Source organism: Eleutherodactylus coqui, chromosome 1 (assembly GCF_035609145.1).
Source record: "Eleutherodactylus coqui strain aEleCoq1 chromosome 1, aEleCoq1.hap1, whole genome shotgun sequence".
NCBI lineage: Eukaryota > Metazoa > Chordata > Amphibia > Anura > Eleutherodactylidae > Eleutherodactylus > Eleutherodactylus coqui.
In genome coordinates this window covers 497,191,150-497,217,919 of record NC_089837.1, presented here as the reverse complement: position 1 = coordinate 497,217,919, position 26,770 = coordinate 497,191,150, and the positions used below count along the sequence as shown (strand labels likewise).

Sequence of the window (26,770 nt, the reverse complement as noted above, 5' to 3'; positions counted from 1 at the left end):
AGGACAATGTTAGACCTCCAGGTGACATTGCAACTCATCAGCCCTCAGCAAAGGGCCGATGACATCAAAGAAGGAGCTTCCTTCCCTCTGTTAGCTCCATACATGCCACAATCAAGCCCGATCGCAGCATATAAGGGGTTAACAGCCGGGATCAGTGTGCTTGCCAATGCGGTTGTTGCAGAGGGATGCCAGTTATCAGTCACAACCAGCTCCCGCCAGGGATGCGGCAGGATCAGCTCCTGAGCCCAACCAACCTATACTCTGTAAATGTCCTAACTTCGCACCCATGACGTATATGATGGGCAGGAAGGAGTTAAAGAGAACCTAACATTTCTATTTTAGTACATTTTGATATTCTTCATGAAACAACAATTCTGGAAGAGCTTTTTTTTAAAACTCTGCTTGGATGTTCCTCTGTTATTGCTCCTAGAACGTTATGAATAAATTTACACCTGGGTGTTACCAGCTGGGGGGTGTCTGACATTGATGGGGCATTGTCAGACTGTTTAGGGACACACCCCTGTGACAAGGGAAATAGTAACACCCAGCTGTCAACTTATTCATACATTTTTAGGAGGGATAACAGAGGAACTGCAAAATGTAGAGTTCTGAAAAACGTTTAAGAATAAATGTATTTACGAAGATGCTAAGAGCTGACATATTTTCTGTAACCACCTACTGCAGTAAGGAATGGATAGCGCCATGTGACCTGCAGTACAAGTTCTCCGATAGGGACGGAGCATACGAGAGAAAATGAGTAAGAAATTATCCGAAATGTGAAAAATGAATGGTTGAAAAAAAGAAGACACAGAGTCTGGAAGGCCACCGGAGGAGAAAATGGCATTTTAATTTTTAATACAAGTGAAAAATACCGGGATACAAACGCCAAAATAAATACAAAAATGTTCTAAAACCCACAAAGCCGTCACAGAATGAAAAAAGTCTCTAAAAGTACTAAACATTTCTTCCTACAGTAGTTTGCTCTGACTTCGTTCACACCAGCGTTTGGGTTTCCGTTCTGTTCTAGGAATAGTAAAACGGAAACCCTGCAGAAGAATGAATCTGTCCCATGATGGAAGTGCACAGCACTTGGACGGATGCCATTGCCTATAATGGGGACCGTCTGGCTTCAGCTATGCTGTCCAGCTATATCCTGTGAGTACTGAAAGAAGCCGTTGATGCATGGAGCGGCAGCTTTCAGAGTGGACACCGGGGGAACGCAAGTATAAAACTTACATCCCCGGAGTCCACTGGTCATCTAGCTTATCGGACTAGAAGTGGGTAACAGATTCCCTTAAAGTCCTTCCTTCTGTCGCTAAAGTAGAACTCCGGTTTCAGGCCCAAATTATATCCTGGGACCAGAGAGGTTGGGGGTATATTGCCTGTGCTTGCTCTTGCCTGCTATCTGTCTGACCCAACTGCTCTGGGTCCTGATTTTCGGCCATCCAAGATGGCCACTGAAATTTTCTCTCTCGCTAATGTACAGTGTGCACCTTCTCTGATTGGCCAGTGCTTATTACATGACAGGACACTGGCCAGTCAGATATAGTGCATTGGTAGTCTAACACTAACAATACACTTTGGGGATCAGGTAGTCTGAAGATTCCATTGGCCATCTTTGGATAAGATCCGAAACCAGCAGATTGGAAGGACGGCAGAGAACAAATGCAGGTAATATACCATCCACCCCATCCAGTCCTGGGACAGAATTTGGCTCCAAAACTGAAGGGTCTCTTTAAGTAAACTAAAGGGGTTTGCTTTTGTGGAAATTTGCAATAATGGTCCTGAATTTACCAAAGTAAAGAATGTTACATGGGATATCCCAGCCTTAAAGATCGATGGCTTAACCTCAAGACAAGCCATCAATATCTGATCGGTGGACCCCTCGCGATCAGCTGATTAAAGGAGCTATGGTGCTCTTCTCAACACTGCAGTCGTCACAGTTTGCATCGGAGTGCACTGTATTTTTTAGTGGACGTTCCAAGAACTGCAGGCCCGTACCATTCACTTCATTTGAGCAGAGCCAAACACATCGACAAACATGGCAGTGTTTTTACAAGAAGGCATGTTTTTATACTGAAACCCTGTAAACCTCTTTAATTACTACTGGGGAATTACATAAATAACAATGATCGACTGTTATTACTGTTCGGACCCTTCCCTTTAACAGCGCTCCATTAACAACACACATACTATAGGTTTTGCATCTTGCATACTATCTTTAATTGGTCCACTGATTGAAGGAATCATTTCTCATTAGAGTCCAAATCTTATGGAATTCAATAGAATATTTACGTCGACTCAAAAGGGGAAGCTTCTCTTCTACACGCTCTGCTAAGGCTGCTTTCCCCTCTACAGCGGGGATTCCGGTTTCATGCTCCATTCGGGGAGCAGGGAAGGGAAATCCGCTGGTCGAACAGGTCCATCTTATGACGAACTAAACAGCGCCGAATGAACCCCATTCCGCTCAGCTGCCCAGCATTTTAATGGAAGAAAAAGTACTGCATGCGGCGCTATTCTTTACGGTATTTTGTGCCGGATCTGCAAATCCATCTGGAATGGAGGCTCCAGCGCAGATGTGAGCCCGGCCTTAGTCAACTTTCACAACCATTGCATTCTAAATGATAAAGGAAGCAACTTTGCGAATGGTCTTGATTAAAAACTTCCTACGACCCTTATGCACATCACCTTAGACGCGCTATCAGCTCGGTCGCGGCACTGATCATCTTCTTCTGTTCTGGCCGGGGACTGAAAAATCCTCGCCTTCTGGAAGCGCTGGCTGTGGTTGGCTGACACTTAGCTAATCCCAGTCAGCATTGGTTAAGCTTCAGCCAATCACAGCCAGCACTTCCAGAAGGCGGGGATTTTTCAATCCCTGGCCAGAACAGAAGAAAATCAATCCTGGGAACCGGGGAGAGGATGCGGCCGGGCTGACAGCTCGTCTAAGGTGATATATGTGTATTATTTATTTTCTCTCCTTCAGCTACAGCTTATTTTTAGGGTAGGGTTTATATTTCAAGCCTCCCCCCAAAATCCTCACATGTGATGCTACAACGTCGCGCTACAAAATCACGGTATTGTCGCGAAAAGACGCAGCATTATCGCTGCAATTTTCTCGCGGCGATGCTGTGTCGCCCGTGTAAGTGAGGCCTTAATTACATATGTTAATACTTAGTGGAGCGCCTTTGGCCCTGATGACATCAGATACTTCCCATGGCACTCTGCTAATGTCTGATACACTTCAGTTGGTATTTCCCTTTATTCATCCTGCAAATCTCTGGCAAGTTTTCTCAAATAAAATGCATTGGCCTGTCTGCAAGGAGAATCATTAATGAAGAGCTGAGCAATGAAAGAACATTCAATGGAGTGACAACTTATGCTGCTCCATCTTCATATCAGATGGAGGTACCTGGGTGTGGAGGATGTTGGAGTACACCTTTTACCTGAGTAACTGTTGTGCCAACAATTAAGTATGGTGGATGTTCCATTATGGTCTGGGGATGGGTTACGTGGCATGGTCTCGGTCCATTGGTGGTAGGGACAAGCAGCATGAATATGGAGGTGACCTTGACCAAGACAATAATGTGCTGCCGACGGTGAGACAATAATCTGGAATGGTCAGCAATACCTCCAACAAGACAACGAGCCTTGTCGCAAATCCAATGCTTGTTTAAGGATATGGATGTTCCACGGTTGGACCAGCTGCACAGAGTCCCAACCTGAACCTACTGAACATCTTTGGGGCAAACTGAAATATCAAGCCAGGAAATATGAACAGCGTCCATCTTCTTTGGGAGAACTTGACAGATGTTTACAGGACGAATGGAGGGAAATACCAGCTGAAGTGTATCAGACATTAGTAGAAAGTATGCAATGGAGAGTATCTGATGTCATTAGGGCCAAAGAAGCCCCGCTAAGTAGTAACATATGAAAATAATACTACTTCTGATTCTTGCTCAGGTGTTCAATTATTTTTGGTAAGCTTGTGTATCTTTAAAGTTGCTTCAGTTTTCATTTCCAATACAATGGAGCAAAGAACAAATGTTTGTGGAGGCAGACACAGAATCTGAGAGAGTTACTCCGAGATTGTAAATAATCTCTCATCACAGGATAGGGGATAATATTCAGTCTTGGGATAACCCCTTTAAGTACAGACATAGCAGAGCCGAATGGGTCATTTAATCAAAATGTGCTCGCACTGTGTACCTCCACTTTCTCCCAGCGTATGGAGTAAAGCACGGCAGCGTCTTTTAGAGAAATACCCTGAAAACAGTAAATCCATTAAATCTTGCGAAGTCAAGCATTTCAGGTTTTTTTAGATTACCGTGTTTTTGGAGGTGACATGAGTTCCTCTGATCGAATTTAGTCGTGCCGGCTTGTCGCTGTACATTGCGCGGATAATCCGTTTTGTTTTGGAAGCACAAAATGTACCCTGAGAAAAAGGGAAAAGCAGCGAGATTCTATTCTACACGCCGTCCTAATGATCACCTGCCATGTTTCAGTATCCTCCTGCATGCACACGCTATATATGGAACATCTGCCTCTCGCTACAGTATTCCATTGTGGAGAGCATGACAGCTCGGTGTTCTCTACATGTGGAACTACAAGTTCCAGCTCAGGCTGCAGTCTTGCTTACTGGGCTGGGCAATTTAAAGGGGTTGTCCAGTTGTAAACTACTGATCACTAGAGATGACCGAGGCTACTCTTCCTCCCGCTCCGCTCCACCCCACCCTGCTCAACCCCGCAGCCCACCCGAACCTGCTCGGATCACTAAGCAGTTACTCGAGACGAGCGATGCTCGCTCGAGTAACTGCCTTACCGAGTAGGCTCGCTCATCTCTACTGATGACCCATACTAAGAAGAGGTCATCAACAATAGATTGTCGTCCAGAACTCTGGATGATCATCTGTTTCCTGGGTCAGTGCACTCATGTGTTGTGCTGATATCTGCAAGAAGCGGACAGCTCCGTTTCCACTGCAGTGGTCAGGCTTGATATCGCAGTCCAGGTTCCATTGAAATGAATGGGTGTAGTACCAAGTCTGGCCACTGAAGTGGGAACGGAGCTGTCTGCTGCCTGCAGACTTAGGCTGTTCTCTGAGCTGGTGTGCTCATGCACTGAGCCGATCGTTGAGGTTCCTTGAAATGAATCAGTGGCAACCTACTATTGATGAATCTACTCCTTCTAAATTGGACAACCGCTGTATGGAGCTTAAATAATGTAGGCCGTCTGCTTACACAGGAAGGCAATCCTGTCTACATAGACTTTAAGATGAATCTTCACTTTATTTATCACCATGTCATGTTCAGTGCCAATTTTCTGCTAATTTCTTAATATACACATGACTTACAACAGAGCTCAGTTTTACGGATACAAAGCTCCAAATGACCTGCAAAGACAGAGGTAAAGAATAAAATTCTGGCTACCAGTAGCCACCACTAGTGGGAGTTTAAAGCATATAGTAAAATAAAAAAAAATGCAGTAAGCTCCCTCTAGTGGTGGCTACTGGCAGCCAAAATTTTAACACTTAGTTCTATGTCTAAAGAGGTAATTTGGAGCGGTATATCAGAAAATCTAAAATCTAACTTCTACAAAGAAGATATACACTGAATGGCCCTTTATTAGAGACCCCGCTCTTTCATGATTGAAGCTTCCCTTATGGAAATTCTCTCCGTGACCCCGGAGTGAAGCATAAAATCACGTGACAAGTTTTCCGTGGATCAGTTTCAGTGTGAAGCCACATTAAGATGGGAAAATCCAGCGATCAGAGTGACTTCCAACAAGGCCGGTCATCATGCTAGACTAACGGGGCCAGGATTTCACTGCCAACCTTGTGGGGTTTTCTCGTGTAGCAGTGCTGAGAGTATAATGACAATAGTGTGATCAAGGAAAACATCCAGCGAAAGAGGATCCAATGGATGGCAAACAATTTTCTACTAAAAGGGGTCAGAGGAGGATGTCAGGAACCGTTCTGAAGAACAGGAGCTGCACAGTCAAGCAAACTGCAGCTGAACACGGGCACTCCACTAACCCATCCGAATGCACAACTCACAGTTTCTTAGCATGGATGGGCTATAATAACAGATGACCAGTCCTATGAGAAACAGAAGTGTGAGTGTAAGTTTGTGTAAGTTTCCCCAACTAAGCTAAACTACTAGATGCAACAGGAACTCCCATAAAAGCAATGGCCTGCAGCCGAAGGCTCCCAAGCTACCATGGACTACTACAACTCCCAGCATACAGGTTACAGATCATAATCATGCTGTTTCAGAGCATAACCAGAGTCATAGTTAATTTTTATCCTTCAGCTATCATAATATAAATGCATTAATCTGATTGGTCAGAATATCCCTACCTGTATCCAAAAGCCACGTAAGACAAGTAACATTTTCCTAGATATAAAACATCATAAAATATATAAGAAAGTCCGTCTAATAAAGTATTGCTTTTAATAAATAGAGTCTTTTGATCCCTACAGTACAGCGTCACCTTCTTCCCCATTTAAAGGCACAGGAGTGTTCTTCTATGTAGTCCCTCTCAAGGAGTCCCCAGGATTGTGGCGTTGATGTCTTTAAGAGGACTCTCCGTGACATTTGCCGCTAGTAATAAATGAGTCGGATACAGGATTTCTTCAACCGTTACGTATGTTCCCATGAGGAATCCCACAAATCCGATCACCGCGATGGAAAGGTCCTTCACTACGGTGAGCGGGTGGAGGTTGTCCTTGTAGAAGGTGAAAATTTCCACCAACGGGGGTAGGATTAGGGCTAATGAACTGCTGCACACGGCACCCACAAAGGAGATCACCAGGTCCAGACGAGGAATGGACACGGCCATGGCACCTGGGGAGAAAAAGGAAAGGAGAGCGATTGGCGCCGACACATTATATACTTTATTTTAAAGGCATTTTCATATAACAGAGTCATCATATCTGGTTTTGGGAAAGCTTGGCTGTAACTGATGTAACTCCAATAGAACCCAACTTGTACTGAGCAGCAAGTTTACCTAGATACATCAACCCTTTCATGACCAAGGGTCATAGATGAGCCTACGTCCAGGTCACATTCTACAATTCTGGTATTCCCACTTTATATATATATATATATATATATATATATGACAGATCTGCATGAGGGTTGTTTTTCGCAAGACGAGTTTTATTTTTAAATGGTATCATTTTACGTGTCATATAATGTATTGGAAGACTTTTTAAAAGTGAGGCGAAATAACAAGTGAGGAAAAAAACAACAATTACACTATTTTTGGAGGTGTTTAATTTTGACCACGTTCATGGTGCAGTAAAAATGACAGGTGGTCTTCGTTCAGTGTGTCCGTACAAGAACAGCGATACCAAATGTATATAGCTCTTTATATAGTAAAACTTTAAAAAGTTATGGGGGGCAAAAGATGGCAACAGAAAACTATCATTTCTATATGTATCAGTACCAATTTTTAAATGCAACGACTGAGAAAAGGTTTTCTTTTTCTTTAGTAGTTACTCATTTTTTTATAGTTAAAAAAATTCTCTTAATCACTTTTACTTTTTTAATTAGTCCTGGTTACGTGATTCATAAATCCTGCCTCTAGGAAGCAAAAGCTCTGATTGGCTGAGCAGCGCTAGAGAACCAATCAATGGAGCATTCGATAAACAAATCACAGCCATCGTGTTGTGGAGGTGGGATTCATGAATTGGCCTCCACATTGCGATGGCTGTGATTGGTGCTTCAACTGATGCTCAGTTAATGGATGAACCAATCACAGCCATCAATTGGTTCTCAAGCACTACTCAGTCAATCAGAGCCATCACTTCCTAGAGGCGGGATTTATGAATCCCGTAACCAGGAAGTGATCTTCTGTGGGCGAACGAGAACTTCAGGGCAGCAATGCTTCGGAAAGCAGTGGGAGGATGCGGATTGCACATGCTAGGTAAAATAAGACCTCCCCCGCAAATAAGACCCTGTGCTTCTTCTGGGGCAAAATTTAATATAAGGGTCATTCCGTGTCAGTTCAACCAACGCTCCCGGTCGACCATCTCAGATTTCAATGAAACTTTGCACAAAGATAGACCCTGACCCTAAACTAAGATAGCCAGAATATTAGGCTTCAAAGTGCTTTGGTTCACGAGCTACAGGTCTTTATCTAGGGGGTTGTCATGTGATTACAGCGCGCAACCTGAAAAAAGTGGCAATTTCAATCCATTGCCAAGCCAGTTCCAATGACTCTAGAGCAATGAAACTTCACACACTAGGAGAACTTTTGGTGCTGAATCCAGCTAAGCTACTCAGACTGCCACTCTTATCATCATTCTGCCACCATTGCATGTCAAAGTAGCTGAAAAATTCTATCGCGCAAAATAAAACTCATATTTTAAGCAGTAATAACTCATAATCAATGCAATCCAACTCAGCTATGAATTTATCAATGTGTACTCCATAGAAATGTTTCATTATTCATATTATGGACCCAAAAGGATGCATAGCTCTTAAGATACAATGAGTCAAAAATGGCAAAAAACACTTTTTTGCTAATTTTTCCCTTTTTCAAAGGCGAAAATCGGAATGTACTCCATTTTTATTTTTTTTCGTTTTTGTTCTATTTGGAAGAGAATTTTTTGCTCTACAAGATTCGATGTTTTTCATTTTGTTCCCAGACCTTCTAGATGGGAAAATATCAATGCCTGTGAAGGTCCTATGCACTCGCGGAGGTCAAATAATAAAATAAGTGTAAGTTTTGCATGGATGTATAATTAGTTTAGAAATCATGAGAAGGTAAATTATTTTTGAAATGAGACAACTTTTTGTGCTCAAGAAACTTATGTGATCAAAAATTGCATGGCGAGTTCAGGTGAGCCACAAGCTTTGGCCTAAAATGGTCAGAATATCATTGAGTGTTGCATAATGATTGTGGTATATTACAGTGATCACTGGGCTTATTTAGCATCTATCCATATTGGATACTAAGATTATCTAAGGCTAGCATTTGTGTAATAAATAACTAGTTCTGAACTCGCCATGCAATTTTTGATCACATAACTAGTTACTTATTACACAAATGCTAGCCTTAGATAATCTTAGTATCCAATATGGATAGAGTGCTAAATAAGCCAAGTGATCACTGTAATATACCTTCTCTCTTTCTCCATCAGGCACCCTAGCATCTCTCCTGACCCTCCTATCTATCGCACCTCTAGGAACCTCCAGTCTGTCTGCACTAAACAGTTTGCCGAAACTATTCAGTCCTCCCTATTGCCCATCTCTCGCCTCCCCTGCCCTAACCTGGCAGCCGAATACTACCACACCACCCTCAGCCGTGCGCTGGATGAAGTGGCACCGCCCGTGACGCGAGCCATCAAACGCAGACCGCGGCAACCCTGGCTCATGTCCCAAACACGCTTCATCCGGCGGTGCTCTAGGTGCGCCGAGCGGCTGTGGAGAAAGTCAAAGCTGCCAGCAGACTTCCTCCACTTCAAATTCATGCTTAAAATGTATAACCTAGCCCTTCACCATGCCAAACAAGTTTATTTCACCTCCCTTGTCTCCTCACTATCCCACAACCCCAAACAACTCTTTGAGACCTTTCACTCCCTCCTCAGCCCCAAGGAACAGGCCCCTGCGACAGACCTGACTGCTGGAGAACTAGCTGCCTATTTCAAAGAAAAAATCGACCACATTCGAAAAGAAATCTCTGAAAGCTGCATGGTTAGCCCTGATCCCAGCTTCATCAGCACTGCACCCAGCACCTACTCACTATCTACGCTAGAACCAACGACAGAGGAAGAAGTCTCCAGGCTCCTTTCCACTGCCCGCCCTACCACCTGCGCCAGCGACCCTCTCCCCTCTCACCTCCTCCGCTCCCTTTCCCCAGCTCTCATTACTCACCTTACCACAATCTGCAACCTCTCCCTAACCTCTGGCACTTTTCCCTCCTCATTCAAACACTCCATTATATCCCCTCTGCTTAAAAAACCAACCCTGGACCCGACTAACGCTGCTAACTACCGACCCGTCTCAAACCTTCCCTTTATCTCCAAATTACTGGAACGCCTGGTCTACTCCCGGCTTACTCGCTTTCTCTCTGACAACTCACTCCTCGACCCCCTCCAGTCTGGTTTCCGCTCTCTACACTCGACCGAAACTGCCCTTACAAAAGTAACAAATGACCTGATGACTGCAAAGTCGAGAGGATATTACTCTCTACTAATCCTCCTTGACCTGTCTGCTGCATTTGACACTGTCGACCATAATCTCCTTCTCACTATGCTCCACTCTATTGGTCTAAAGGATACTGCTCTCTCCTGGTTCTCCTCCTACCTCTCTGACCGCTCTTTCAGTGTTTCCTTTGCTGGTTCTATCTCTGCTCCACTTCCTCTCGCTGTCGGGGTACCCCAGGGCTCGGTCCTTGGTCCCCTTCTTTTCTCTATCTATACTGCCCCAATTGGACAAACAATCCACAGATTCGGCCTCCAATACCATCTCTATGCTGACGACACCCAACTATACACTTCCTCTCGTGAGATCTCTGGACCATTCCTCCAAAATATCACCGACTGTCTGTCCGCTGTCTCTAACACTATGTCCTCCCTTTTTCTCAAACTAAACCTCTCTAAAACTGACCTCCTTGTCTTTCCACCTTCTAACCGACCTCCCCTCAACATCTCCATTCCAGTGTCTGGCACCATCATAACCCCCCGACGGCATGCCCGATGCCTTGGGGTCACACTGGACTCTGACCTCTCCTTTGCCCCCCATATCCAATCTCTGGCCCAAACATGCCACATGCACCTCAGAAATATTGCTAAAATACGTCCGTTCCTAACCACGGACACGCTAAAGACGCTCGTGGTTGCGCTCATCCACTCCCGGCTTGACTATTGCAACTCGCTACTCATCGGCATCCCCCGCACTAGACTCGCTCCGCTCCAATCCATACTAAATGCAGCAGCTAGACTCATTTTTCTATCCAGTCGTTATTCAGACGCCTCTGCATTATGCCAGTCGCTGCATTGGCTGCCCATCCACTAAATTTAAACTCCTCTACCTCACTCACAAAGCTCTGCATGGCGCTGCGCCACCATACATCACCTCCCTACTGTCAGTACACCACCCAGCGCGCTCACTCCGATCGGCTAACACACTCAGACTAAACACCCCTGTAATACGAACCTCACATGCTCGCCTACAGGACTTCACCAGAGCAGCACCCATCCTCTGGAATGCTCTACCCCAAGGCATCCGGACAATTCCCGATGCACGAAATTTCAGACGTGCCTTAAAAACGCACCTCTTCAGGGAAGCATACCAAATCTCCTGACTTAGTCCCTCGCCCCTCCCTATGGTGCTCCACCCTTTTTGCCTTCTGATAAATGATCTGTACATAAAATTTCCTATTGCCTGTGTTCCCCACCCCCTGCACCTCCTGTACCACCCTCAACCCATTTGTGTCTAACCCAATGTATCTCACATTGTAATTGTTGTATTGTTTTGCATTTATCCATGCCTGAAAGCGCTGCGGAATAAGTTGGCGCTATACAAAGAAAGATTATTATTATTATTATTATATACCACAATCATTATGCAACACTCAATGATATTCTGACCATCTTAGGCCAAAGCTTGTGGCTCACCTGAACTCGCCATGCAATTTTTGATCACATAACTAGTTATTTATTACACAAATGCTAGCCTTAGATAATCTTAGTATCCAATATGGATAGAGTGCTAAATAAGCCCAGTGATCACTGTAATATACCACAATCATTATGCAACACCCAATGATATTCTGACCATCTTAGGCCAAAGCTTGTGGCTCACCTGAACTCGCCATGCAATTTTTGATCACATAACTAGTTATTTATTACACAAATGCTAGCCTTAGATAATCTTAGTATCCAATATGGATAGAGTGCTAAATAAGCCCAGTGATCACTGTAATATACCACAATCATTATGCAACACCCAATGATATTCTGACCATCTTAGGCCAAAGCTTGGGGCTCACCTGAACTCGCCATGCAATTTTTGATCACATAAGTTTCTTGAGCACAAAAAGTTGTCTCATTCCAAAAATAATTTACCTTCTCATGATTTCTAAACTAATTATACATCCATGCAAATCTTACACTTATTTTATTATTTGACCTCCGCGAGTGCATAGGACTTTCACAGGCATTGATATTTTCCCATCTAGAAGGTCTGGGAACAAAATGAAAAACATCGAATCTTGTAGAGCAAAAAATTCTCTTCCAAATAGAACAAAAACGAAAAAAAATAAAAATGGAGTACATTCCGATTTTCGCCTTTGAAAAAGGGAAAAATTAGCAAAAAAGTGTTTTTTGCCATTTTTGACTCCTTGTATCTTAAGAGCTATGCATCCTTTTGGGTCCATAATATGAATAATGAGAACCATTTCTATGGAGTACACATTGATAAATTCATAGCTGAGTTGGATTGCATTGATTATGAGTTATTACTGCTTAAAATATGAGTTTTATTTTGCGTGATAGAATTTTTCAGCTACTTTGACATGCAATGGTGGCAGAATGATGATAAGAGGGGCAGTCTGAGTAGCTTAGCTGGATTCAGCACCAAAAGTTCTCCTAGTGTGTGAAGTTTCATTGCTCTAGAGTCATTGGAACTGGCTTGGCAATGGATTGAAATGGCCACTTTTTTCAGGTTGCGCGCTGTAATCACATGACAACCCCCTAGATAAAGACCTGTAGCTCGTGAACCAAAGCACTTTAAAGCCTAATATTCTGGCTATCTTAGTTTAGGGTCAGGGTCTATCTTTGTGCAAAGTTTCATTGAAATCTGAGATGGTCGACCGGGAGCGTTGGTTGAACTGACATGGAATGACCCATAAGACAGGGACTTCTTTTCGGGGAAACACTGTAGTCTATTCTGATAAACCTGCCCGATGACTCCTCTCATTTTATTTATTCCTCTTACAATGCCAGCGATAGTGCTAACTTACAGAGTCCCTAGCCACACCATTCACCCACCATGTGGTGTCTCTCGAGTCCTGTTGGGACTAAAGACTGGCTAGGATTAGTGTTGAGTGAACTGAAGCAGTGGAACCCCATTTCGGGTTGAACTTTTCCAAAGTTCAGTTAAGCACAAACCCGAACAGAGCTTTTAGCAAACTTCTACTCGAAACGGGGTTCTACTGGTTCAGATCGCTCAACACTAATCCAGAACACTGGAGTAGAACACTGTCTAAGAGCCATAACAGCCCTATGTAACACGCTCAGTTAATTATACAGAACTTTCATGGCTTGGTCAGTGTTATAAACCAGTTTTAAGAGTTTTGGTGAACATCCAGTTCGGTTCAAACTAATTTTGGGCCAAACTGAACTTTTTGAGAAAGTTCAGCGAACCGTCCGAACCTAACTTTTCAAAAGTTCACTCATCGCCAGCTAGGACCAATGTCCTGCTGGTACAGGTGACCATGCAAGTGCCGAATGACGATTTTCGTATTTTGTCAACCATTCAAACAACAAGGGATCCTATTGGCTACTTCTGCCAGCTGTCAGGTGGCGCCACTATCGACTATAGATGTTTTTTCTGGACAGCAGAATGTCCAGTCGGCCCATTTCCCGTAGGGCCCATGAAAAGTAGAGAGATGCAATCTGATGGGCAACACTGCGACGCTTCCCTGCTCAGAAACAGCATGCAAGTTTTAGACTCCTGCTATAACGCATCGCTAGCGAGGCATTAAGGAGTTAATACCATTTGTTAACCTTCCCAATTGCTTTTAACATCTGACTTTTCCGACCATTGCTGTCCTGGCTTAGAAGGTAGATATGGCGGCGGCACCAGCTCTGCAGTACATAAGCATTATCTCTCCTTTCTAACAGCCGCAGTAGCAGCTGGACGCTCTAGAGCGCACTAGGCGAATAGATAACGAGCTGTCAGTGTGCCTGTGCTTCACAAGGATGAAGAGACGTCACACGCACAGGGGGCCAAGCCTGATAATCCCGGAGGAAGTTTATGAAAATATACCCTATATTCTACGTACGCAGAGAATGTAGCGCCCAAATAATGCAGGACAGAGATAAACGACACAATGTCCAAATAACGGCGGCGAACCGTAAGTAACTATCAATAAACCAGAGAATGAAGTAACATCCTGTGCAGCTGCTTTTCCATATGCTCAATTGTAACCAGTCGCGGGTGATGCTGCGAAAGGTTCAGGATGGCGAGGAGACGACAAAACGGAGGCAGAGGCGGCACGTTCTATTATTTAAATGACTTTACTGAAAAGTTGCACAGAAGGGTTTGTGTGATAAACTGGCAGCATAAACTCTCAATTAAAGCGATAGCACTCTTAGAAACAACACTAAATAAATATTTTCAACTCTTGCTGACATTTACATCGGTTCCTCATTAGTTCCTCCTGGCAGCAGTAAGCCGCATGGCATTCCTCATATTTTATCAGGATAATTTTAGATCTTAGGCCACGGTCACACAGGGCGGATTCCTGACGGAAATGTCGCGGTTTGGCCGCAGCTTTGAAGCGGCCCGGCCGCTCGCTCTTCCGCTGCGGCCAGTGCTCCCATAGACGACAGTGCGGCCGCAGCGGGGAAAAAAATAGACATGCTGCGTTCGGCAAATCCGCGCCGCAGCAGCGGCTTCTGCCGGCTTAGCCGCAGCAGATTTGCTGTCCCGTGTGGACGAGATTTCTGAGAAATCTCGTCCACATGGCTGGCTAATCCCGGGATCAGCGGCCACATGCGGATTTGCCGCGGCGAAATTCTGCACGGAATTTCCGCGGCAAATCCGCCCCGTGTGAACCCAGCCTTATTGTTTGCGGCAGAACCACTAAACACATCGTTAGATATATAGTATCCATGGAAGTCACATGCTAAAAAGCACATTTTTCCAGTGGGGATTGCCAGTGGGGACTTTTTTGTTTCCCCCAGCGGGATTCTCGTGACGTAAAACCGCAGGTATGTCCCGCTCCGTCCGTGGGCACCAGCCCTAAGAGACTATTTGCCATATAGAACTGCATACAGATTGTTTTTCCTGTAATAGAAAACTGTATATTTGGTAAAAATAAATAAATGTTATTTGTATGGCGCCAACTTTTTCTGCAGAGCTTTCAAGTAATTTATTTATTACCCTCCACCAAGCTGGGTCCTCATTTTACCGACCTCGGAAGGATGGAAGGCTGAGTCAACCAAGCGAGGATTGATTTTGCAACCTTCAGGTCATGAGTGAGAGCTTGGGACTGCATGTCTGCTGCCATAACACTCTGCGCCACATGAGGCTCCATTCATTTGAATACTAATTATAAGGTAATTTCATAATCCGATTTTAGTAAAGTATTGTTTACTTATTAAACCCGCGTAAAGCCTTTCTACGTACAGCGTAATATTCGCCATCTTTTCACCAGGATACGTGGGGCACATTTTACAATAAGATTAGGATATCAAAGATGGCATTAATAACTGGAGGGTCCTTTGTTAGAATGAAGAGGAGCATGTAGGGGGGCTGGACATTAGAAGGGGGAAAGGAAAAAAGTTGCAAAAATGGGCAGGGCCTCTATAGACCAGATAAAAAGGGTTACTCGGGTAGAAGCTGCTTTGTATTGTGGGTTTTTTGATCATTGGAGTTTGGTTTGTCAGGAAAGAAACAACGTGTAGCGGTTTCATCTCTTATGTATACCAGGATCTTAAGTAGGTAGACTGAGATAGAAGTCACAGCTAACGCAAGGAATGCAGGGGAGGTGAAAGACGACAACAAGATGAAAGTAATAATCTTTTACTGCATTTCATTGAGAGCAAAGGCAGGAGGTGAGGAGAATATAGAGAAATGTAAAGAGGCAGGCACAGAAGGGAGACATTTATTACTGAAGGAGGCTCACTAATAACAAGGAAAACAACTCACAGTTCGGCGAAGTATTCCCTAGGAATACTCTGCCTAAACAATGGCTTTTATTAAGCTGAGCTGATAGGAGACGTGCAGGAAGACACAGCTGCTACCAATCACAAGCTTTTACCTTAATATATAGCCTTCATTATTAGTTTTTAAATCCTAATTGCACCCTAAGGCCTCATGTCCACGGGGACAGATCCGCAGCATTTTTCCCGCACGCGTGATCCGCACCCCATAGGGATGCATTGGACACCCACAGGTAATTAAATACCTGCTGATGTCATTTTCCCTTGGGGCGCGGATTGCGTGTGCGGGAAAACACCCGCAGCATGCTCCATTTTAGTGCGGGTCTCCCACAGGCTTTTATTGAAGCCTATAGAGGCCGTCCGGATCCGCGGCACACCCACAGCTGAATTCTTGCTCTCCGGCGTGGGAGCCCGGGAGAGCAGGAGTTCCAGAAAGAGTACACGGCGCATGCGCGCGGCATGCTGCCGGCGTGCCAAGCACATTCGCCGGGCTGAAGAAAGGAGATCCGGAGGCAACGGAGGGAAGATTCGCAGCGTCCGGACAGGTAAGTAAATTCTTCTTTTTAGGCCTCATGTCCGTGGGAAAGGAGGGACCCGCTGCGGGATTCTGCATGAAGGATCCGTGGCAGGCCTGATTTTCCCCGTGGACATGAGGCCTAAGCTGTTCCAAACACTAGTCTAAAGATGAGAAAGCAGAGTAACCGCCCCAAAAAGGGCGACCCCACACAGGAAACTAACCCTACTTTTCTCTTAATAAAAAAAAGAGGGAGGAAAAAAGACCGGAAGCAGCCAACATTCAGGGTCAGGTTTTCCTGACAGTGAATGTTAGTTACCTTTTTTTTTTCACCTCCCTCTTTTTTATTAGTTTTAGGTTCCAGTTTGGGGTCACCGTTTTCAGGGCAGTTATTCAGCTTTCAAATCTTTAGATTAGCGTTTGGTAAGGCTTAGGGTGCGATTAGGCTTTTTTCCTTTAAATAATTAATTAATTAATGAATTAAGGTTATATATTAATGTAAGAAGACAGTACCCTTTTCTGCGATCCCTAGTAAGTTTTTGTGTCTGTAATAGTTTTTGCCGCAGGGGTCTTACATTCCTGGTAAATCTTTGAGACTTTAATTACAAGCTTTCTCCACACACAAACTGCGCAGGCACGATTTCAACAGCAAAGACATTAGGTCCTTTTCTCCAAGTACATTTTGGACAAAACTGTCAAGTGGTCCAAGAGGACCTGACTTCTCTCAAATTTGGCTGCTTTTAGTAAACACTTGTATTCCCCTTGAAGATTCTGTGGCATCTTTTCTCACGGCTTCACATTGTTCTATTCCTCTGTTTATTCCTCTTGGATATTTATAAATAAATTGACCAGTGGGTGTTACCAGTTGGGGGCGTTTCAGTACTATTCAATTATTGCTAACAGGAGGAGACTGCCCGGGACACACCTCCAACTGGTAATGCCCAGGGGGCAATCCTTTATCCATACAAAAGGCATGGCATACTGGCAACAACTCTCTTCTTAAAAATGACCCCCTCCAATAAATGATGTACCTGCTGTCATGTGTGTTGCTTTTGTACTTCCCCCCCTCCCCCAAATAAAGAGCAGTAAGACGCACAGCAACTATGACATATACAGCATGATGCCTATGCTTAGGGCAAGTACTGTATATTATCTATTCTCCATAGGCTTTGGAGGATACAGAGCCAGCAATGAGTTGACATCAGCTCAATCCACAGATTTTAAGAGTTTCTCTTGAAGTAGAGAAAGCCAAACCTTGTAGCGAGCGCGCCGTCGTCCTGCGTATCCCAGCGTCACAGGCTTAGAGCCGTTACGGTTTGATAAATGGATTTACATTAAACTTCTCAATGCCATTCTCCCCGCTTGGCTGTGATAACACGGTAACAGACGGCAGGCATATGGACTTGACAAGGCTTTCCACGGTGCAGAAAATGTTCTGATGGCGAGCGGTGTACAGACAAGGCTTCACACGAATGGGACGTGTGATTTATTGCAGTGAATCGTGTAGTGATGCTCCAAGCGCTCGGATGCACTGCGATGTCTGCCAGCATTGTGCTGCTAATAAGGGAGCCACCGAAAATCAATGCACATGTACGGGGTTACTTCTGTAAATATTTGCATTGCCATGAGATCCTAATTCTACAGCATTTCTTAGTGGAGCTATACATTGCTGTCATTTTTTATTCCCCCATGTAATGTATGAATAGATTGACAACTAGGTGTTACCACTGTCCTTGTCAATGGGGCGTATCCGCACAGTCTGCAATTGTCCAAAGAGTATTAAAGGGCCACTCCGGTGATTTTTTTTTCTTAATTCATTGATTATGCAGCTATCCCCCCAGTATATAGAAGTTGGCTAGTGTTATGTTGCTTAGTGGTCTGAAACTCCAGGCCTCTTTTTCCTCAGTTGGTCATGTGGTCCTAATTCTGACCAGCTCAAATCCTCTTGGGGTTATAATGTCTGAAACTAGTCAGCTTCTCAGTTTGTGGGATGCTATTATATGATCCCTACCACAGAAACAGCCTGCAGGGAATCAAAGACACTCCTGTCACAGTTAGTGATGATGATCACACTGCTTCTGTCACAGTGGTATAATAGAGGAGATCACAGCTCATATCAGTATATTTAGGCTCTGTAGCTCTGCAGGCAAAAATGGTATAGCCTCAGCCATGGGATAGATGTGAAACTGAAAGTAAAGAAATATCACTTTTAAGATAAGTATCAGATAGGGGGCTGCACTGTAGGGAAGTGGCTGTAGTATGCAGAGGAGACCTCTAGAGTCTGACATGCAATCAGGAGAGGGGGAAACCATGGAAAAATGTGTTTTCGCCAGAGAGGCCCCTTAATAGTAGCAGACTGTAGAAACAAACCCTACTGAGACGTGAGAATACTAATGCCTAATCGCAATGTATTCATTAAATTTCCAGTAGGAATAATAGAGTGTTGTTAACGACTTCAATGAAGAGATGTTTCTTACTCAAAGACATGTCCGGAGGGATGCCAAATCCCCTTTAACTACAGTATGTACATATAGTTAATATGATGGTTGTATGTCATTACTATTTCATTAGTATCAACCCCTACCTAATTTGAGCCTTAATGGGGTGTTTCCATCCTGGGCAAACATGGCTGACATGGGAAAAGCGCTGGTTACAAGGTGGTCGGGATGACAGAAACAGCCAAGGTCTGCTGAGTTACGCTGTTTTGGTAACTTGCATTGACTTCTACGGGAGTTAGAGAAATAGAGTAACGCATGGTGTTCAACTATTTCTGTCCTCCAAACCACTACAGTGGCCAGGGACAGTGGAGTGCAACATACAGCTCGGTACAGATGCAGTAATGGCAATGATGTATAGTTGTATATTGTCATAATAAAAAAGGGAATTTTTTTATTTTTTATTTCAGGTTTTCTTTCCCTAAATTTTTTTTGTATCAAACAAACTTTATTTTAAGTCCTAGTACATGTGATCCTCCGATAATAAATACACTGCAATACTTCTGTTGTCTATACTTCTATATATTAATGGGGTATGCCAACTTGAAGGCTTTGTCCCCCATCCCTGTAATTGGCAAGATCAAACTTGGAGTATTCCGAATAGAGCAGAGGATAAGCCTACACCTTGCTGCTCCATTCAGGTCTATGGTATGGATGGTAACTGGTTTCCATAGACTTTGTATGGAGCAGATTTCAGGAGCACCGGGCACTATGTTCTTTACTTAACTGCCCTGTAAGTAGAGTTAAAGTGTAACAAAGCACCAGCACTCTACTGAGAACAGCAGCATGGAACAGGAGCTCTGCCTAATTCTGCAAGACAATTTGTGGAATCCATTGGAACTCAAGAAGCCCAAGAAGAGGGAACAGATTATCTCTACTTTAAAGCGCCATCAATTCCAAGGTGCTGTACATATGAAAATAGGGGCTCAAGCACATTACATCTGAAAAACAAGAACAAACGCGAACTAATTGAGTTGGACCCACTCCACAAGGGCTTACAATCAATAAAGGGGGGGGAAGGAGAAAGCAGGTGGGGTAGAGCCGCTCTTGTAGGGGTGGTAGCAGGGTTATGTAGGCTGTAGACTTTTCTGAAGAGTAGGGTTATTAGCTTCTATTTTAAGAGAAGGTGGTGGAGAGTCTGATGTGTTGGGGTAGAGAGTTCCAGAGCATAGGAAGACATGGGAGAAATCGTAGACACGATTGTGGGAAGAGTGGACTAGGGGAGAGCAGAGAAGGTGGTCTTGGGAGGACTGCAGATTACGTGTGGGGAGGTACTGGGATATTAGGTCAGAGGTGTATGTAGGGGGTAAGTTGTAGACCGGACATTACGTGTGGGGAGGTATTGGGATATTAGACCAGAGATGTATGGAGGGGGTAGGTTGTGAAGTTAAGATTACATGTGGGGAGGTATCAGGTGGTTAGGTCAGAGATGTACGGAGAGGTGGAATAGTTGGGTATTTGTTGATGGTGGATTGGAGGCCACAGAGGAGAATGTACCAATAGACTGGATGGGAAGTGATGAGGGCATACACTAGTATTTTTTAACTTTTTTGGGGTTAAGGAAAGCGCGTACCCGAGAGATGTTTTTGAGTTGGAGGCGACAGGAGTTGGTAAGGGCTTATCTGTATGATTTGACGGACAAGGCAGAATCAGAGGTCATACCAAGACAGCAGACTTGTGGGACAGAATAAGAGCAGATTGTCTTCTGTAAATACCTAAAACAAACATAAATCTAAAATAAAGAGAACAATGAGGAAGTATTGGGAAGGATCTTAAAGCGGGATGCCAAATATGGATCCTAGTTCCATGAAGAATTGCGATCTGCACTCTTCAAAAGGTAAACTTAAACATTTGCCTGGCTGGAGGGGCTGTAGGGTTAATTATTTTCTCAAATCCCTCGCTGTTACTGATGCTTCCTGGTTCCCCTGCCCATTCAACTTCCTTTTCCCTCTTGACATGGCACCATTGCAGCCCTGAACTTCCTTGTGTCTCTCGAAACGAACATGTGACCAGAGTGGTGCCACGCTACATCTACTACAGTTATCCATTGCAGTAGTCACAGGTCCATGTTAAGAGGGACCAGGAAGTATTGTGGGAACCAGTGGGGGAACCAGGAAGTGTCACAAAGGGAGCGACAAGGCAAGTTTGACTGCTTTTATACCATTTTAAGGCTTTAAAAAAAAAAAAAAAATGAAAGGACACCACCTTTAAGGAAAATATGCCAAGGAGATAAAACATCTAGACAAGCAGGATGAGAACTTTTGCATGCCTCAATTGCCAGAACTGTAATTCGATTATTAAGGTAGCTGGTGTGCACCACTTGAGGAGTGGAAAAAGAAAAGCACCGAAAGGGTTCTTTACACGCGACACAAGATTAGTCAATTACCATCTGAAGTGCCCGTATGGGATATCATACATAGGGCAGATATCAAGGCCGTTTGAATGAACATAAATCAGTCATAAGATTATACAGAGAGATATCTTAAGGGTCTTCTTAAAGATGAGGAAAATGAAATGCGATGAGACTACTGCGGTAAGTCATTTCTTGGAAGACGCGCTCAATGCTAGTGAATTACAATAGCAAATACTGTACTAGAATATGTAAACCCCGTGTCTGGAGATGAAAAGGTAGGAAGGAAGAGTCTTGAATTCAGAAATTGGAGACACTGAATATTAAAAGGGATGGATGTCATTTTAAAACTGTAGCTTTTAGGCTGCATTCACATGAACGTATATCGGCTCGGTTTTCACGCCGAGCCGATATACGTTGTCCTCATCTGCAGGGGGGGGGGGGGGGGGGGTGGAAGAGCCAGGAGCAGGAACTGAGCTCCCACCCCCTCTCTGCCCCTCTGCACCATTTGCAATGAAAGGAGGAGGGACGGGGGCAGGGCTAAGTTCCGAGAATTAGCCCTGCCCCGTCCCGCCTCTCCCCATTGCAAATAGTGCAGAGGAGCGGAGAGGAGGCAGAGAGGGGGCGGAAGCTCAGTTCTTGCTCCTGGCTCTTCCACCCCCCCCGAGCCGATATATGTTCGTGTGAATGCAGCCCACGCTGGATTAAGTGTGGAACTAAGATCAGCTAACTTCTGGCATTGCATTGCTTGAGTAACGTCACGGACTCCATTTGTACATAACAGTGTGCTCTGGTGCAGCACAAGAATGCTTGAAAAAGGGCACGGGCCGCATTAATACTCCAATATATGGTGTCCTATAGGAACTAAAAAAAAATGTTAAAAGGTGGAAAAAAATTATTATAAAAAAATAAAGGATATTAAAAGTAAAAAAAAAACCTGATAAAAAAATTAAAACAAACAAAAAAAACATATTTAGTATTGTCGCATCCATACAAGTCCAAACTATCAAAAAAAAGCATTACTTATCAGATATATATATATTTTATACATATATATATTTTATTTTTTTTTAATTTTTTTTTAACAGAAGCGCTTACACAACCCCATTGACAAAAAGATTAATGGCAGGTTATGGCAGTCAACGGATGGCGACAGAAATTCTTTCTTTTTTTTTTTTTTTAAAGTAGTGCAGTAACAAAAAAAAAAAATTGTATAGCTGTAATTGGACTGACCCATAAAGTAAAGTTATGACGTTTTTTACAACAGTGTATGCCGTAAAAACAAGACCCCAACAAAGATGGTGAAATTGCATGTTTTTTTTTTTACCATTTCACTCTTTAGAAAATGGTAAAATGTCTTTCAGTACGTTACGTGGTCTATTAAATAGGACCATTGAAATATACGACTCACCTTGAAGAAAAAAAAAAACAAGCCCTCTGACATCTATGTTGAAAATAAAAAAAGTTATGTTGTGAAAGTAGGGAAGACAAATGAAACACAAAAAAATTACCACATCCGGGAAAAAAGGGGTTTTCTAGCCCTTTTTTCAACTGATGGCCTATCCTCAGCGGGAACCCCATTCATCAGCTGCTCATCCGGCTGTTATCAGCACACAGGGGAGTGCTGCTACTCCACTTTCCACTCCTGATAAGGACATGCTATCCCGGATAGGAAGTGGAGTAGCAGTGATCCCACTGGTCCCACTGATTTTAATCGGAGTGAAGCCGCTGCTCACACTTCCTCCAGTCTGCTGCTCAAAACGTCTGGCTCACGGTTCGGTAAGGCGAGACGGACGTTTTCATCAGCAGATGGGAAGAAGTGTGAGCAGCGGCTTCACTCCGATTGAAATCAGTGGGACAACCGCACTGCTACTCCACTTCCTATCCGGGATAGCATGTCCTTAACAGGAGTGGGAAGTGGAGTAGCAGCACCCACTTACTCCACTGTGTGCTGATAACAGCCGGATGATCAGCTGATGAATGGGGGTTCTGAGTGGCGGACCACCGTACATCGGCTACTGATCACCTATCCAGAGGAAAGGTTATTTTAAAAAAGGGCATGAAACCTCTTTAAAGCATTTGCTGGTATACAAACGTTCTAATCATTTGGATCCTCAACCAATTTCATTTTTAGGAAACTGTAATTAAAGCCACGAGAAGAGTTGGAATGTCGCGGGGTGACTGCAGTGATGGTGCCGATTTTGCAGGGGAAGCAGTGGCCAGTCAGATAAGGGCATTGCAGGGGAAATGTAGTGTTGTGCAGCAGCAATGTACTGTAATACAAGAACGACTCAAGTCCGCCAGCATGGGAGCCACTTACATACAACGCCTCTCGGTTCTGGCTCATAGGAGCTACCAGTATTAGGCCTCCTGCACACGACAGGGTCTGATCAGGCACGTGGGATCCGATCGGTGACCCTCCTCACCTGTCCGGATTCTTCTTGATCTGTACCGCGGATGCACCGGCACGCATGTGCAGTACAAATTGTGCTGCGCTGTTGCAAGGCGATGACATGGATTCCGCAATGACGACTGCGGAGAGGCCGAAGGGCGGATGGCTTCCATTGACTTCAATATAAGCCGTCCAGGTGGAAACCGCAAAGAAATGGAGCATGCTGCAATTTTTCTGCCATGAGCGGAAATCGCAGTTGATTTCTGCTCGTGTGTAGAAAGCAGCAGTTCTCCATAGGAGTCTATAGACAGTATTTGCTGCGGAATCCGGGGGCAGCCACCAGCACCGGATTCCGCAAATCAAATCCGCCTGTGTGTAGGAGCCCTAGGGATGGCTTTACACTTGCGCTGGGGAATCCACTTTCCTGCCCAGTTTGGGGAATTTCCACAGCTAAACGGTTCTGTCTATGGATGGAACTGAATAGCACTAGATGGACCCCCATCGACTATAATATAGCCAGCCCAGCTGCCCGATTTTGGGACGCAAGTGCAGCACTTTTTCTTCCAGTATTTGTAGCTGGATCGGTTATGGAACCTCCAACGAATGTGAAACCACCCTTAAAATCAACATATAATAGAGAATATAGACTAAGGTTATTGTAACAACTTCTTTAAAAAGAGAGTTTTACGTCTGCTGTGCCGACACCATTAATGAAGTGCAAAAGTATGGCGGTTCACTGAAATGACCTGCTAACTATGACGTAAGATCACAGAGCAGGAAAATGTTAAAGGGATTCTGTTGTCCCGAACATACTGTCCAAACTGCAGGAATCATGTTATAGGGCAGAATGATGGGCGTCCCTACCGACACACGGGCAGGAAGTAGCTCGTAGGAATGTGGTCCGTCTTCATTGGAGGGGTAATGATGCATGCCCCCCGAAGGGGGAAGGTAGTAGAGCTTTTACTGAAGATGGGCTTCAGGTCGGTTGACATTTTTACCCTGATCCATCCCTACGGCACGTCTGAGTTTGACATCAGTTTTGTTCACTTAGAGGGTCTAGAACTCTTCTGGGGGAATTATGATCTGGTGAAAAATAAGCCCGGCTGGCGAAACTTTGCAATCTAGGGGTGTCTCGCTAGAACTACATCAAGAAGGTGACCGTTGTGACCTGTAATGAGTCACTTTCTTGCTTTGACATTATGACGTGGCTCAGTCGGTACGGAGAGGTGATGGAATAGCCCAAGAAGAACAGGGATAAGCACAGCATATGGTCCGGGATCTGGACGTTCATGGGCAAGCTGAAGCGTTCAGGAAACTCAGTGGCTCACATACCGTCTGCAGCCTTCCTCGGCAGCGATTGTATCCTGGCCTTTTACCAGGGGCAGTCAAAGCTCTGCCACCGGTGCGGTGACCCTTCACACTTAGGCGCTGCTTGTAAGATCTTGAAGTGTGCTCTCTGTGGGGGCCTGGGTCATCTAGTTGCCTCCTGTGCAGAGATTAGGTGTAACCTGTGTGGTGACCTTGGTCACTCATTTAGTCGCTGTCTGCGCTACTTTGCCAATGTAGTCTCGGCCCCTATGGATGGGGGCCATGGTGTGGTCTCTGGGGGGAGGTGACTAGTGGAGCTATGGGAGCTCAGGAACCAGGAGAGAATCGGCAAAAGACACCTGCTGAGCAGAGGAGTCAGGAGAAACGCAGACAGAACAGGGAGCTGACAGGAGCCCACGTGGCAGGTGGGTCATTGGTGGCCCCTGTTCCAGAAGCAAATCTTGCGGCTGAGGCTTTGAGGGACAGCGAAGTGGATGAAGAGGACCGGAAGATCCAGAGAGCGGAGGAGGAGACCAACTCTGCAAATTCCCCCTACTATGAAAGTGTGGATGAGGAAGGCAAGAGATGGTTAGAGTAAAGGCATAAGCTAGGTACCACAAAGAGGAAACGAAGTGAGGATTCAAGATCTTCTCCCAACCTGGGCTAGGTGCTGGAAGAAGAAACCTGCGCACCTCCAGTTGGACTCTCCAATAGATGCCAAGCCCTTCAAGAGATCTCTTCCTCCTCGTGGAGGCATAGTTCCTTCCGAGGAGGCAGCTACTCTAGAACGTGGAAACAAGGACGATGGGTTCGGGGGATCCCCTGCTATGGACACATCTGTGTCCAAAAAAAGAAGCAAGGGGCTTTCCTCTGACCCTGAGGAAGCAGGTGTGAGGAAGAAAGCTGTCTAATTTAATCACTCATGATGAGGGCACCCTGCTGATGTTGGCATCAATTAACATTGCCAGCATTAAGTCAGATAAGGCTAGAGTTGCAGCCTTTGATTTTCTCAGCCGTGTTGAAGCCAACATTTTATTTTTGCAGGAGACCAGGCTGTCTGATTTGGCAGCCTTGCAAAAGGCAAAAAGGTAGTGTAGGTCGGGTCCTTCCTACTGGCCTCTTGCAGCTGAGCCATACAACGGAGTGGCGGTCCTTTTTACTGCATTGGATGAATGCCAACAAGTTATTGAATTAAAAATGGGAAGGTGCCTGATCTTAGACATCCTCATGAAGAGACAAGAATTAAGACTGATCAACATCTATGGTCCCCAGTCAAAAAAGGACAGGAAGAGTCTCTGCATGAGGATCAAGGCCTATCTTTTTACCAGCCGCCAAGTTGTCTTTGGAGGTGACTTTAATACAGTCGCAACAGCCCGTGATAGGGGAGGCTCTGCGGACAGACAGTTGGCTTTTGACAGCATCGCACTTAATAGCGTAGCTAGTGAGGCCATCTCTTCCCCAGTGTCTGTTGTTGATGTGGAATTCTCCGACCACTGTCTAATATTTTCTCTGATTGTTGCAGAGACCCACCAGATGGGCAGAGGTTTGTGGAGACTGAATTCGTCACTTCTGGAGGAAGCAGAGATAAGACGGTCCTTTGAGGATTTTCTGCAGAGCCAGGTACAATTACTGGATCTACGTAGTAGTAAGTTGTTCAAGAGGAGGGCCGCGAGGTTCTTCCGAGAGCTCTCCAATCTCTCCAGGTACCATCTGTATCAGGGCCTGAGGAGAAAACTCGAACATCTCGTTTCGACTGGAGGTAGCCACGAAGAGATCTCCAGAGTGAAATCTTTGCTCAAGAAGTGCCAGTATGAT

At 44.7% G+C, this 26,770-nt stretch overlaps 1 protein-coding gene across 2 annotated transcripts in view; it reads right to left on the bottom strand.

Moving 5' to 3' along the window:
• Positions 1–26,770, bottom strand: part of SLC36A4 (solute carrier family 36 member 4) — a 253,925-nt gene that overhangs the window by 17,128 nt on the left and 210,027 nt on the right. Inside the window, exon 11 of one of the 2 annotated variants that reach the window (XM_066586972.1) lies at positions 2,822–6,840. The exons of the other annotated variant lie outside the window; for it this stretch is intronic. Coding sequence (XP_066443069.1) covers positions 6,536–6,840 — 305 coding nt within the window. The 3' untranslated portion in view covers positions 2,822–6,535. Of the gene's footprint in view, positions 1–2,821; positions 6,841–26,770 lie in introns of those variants that run through there. 2 annotated transcript variants of the gene reach the window in all.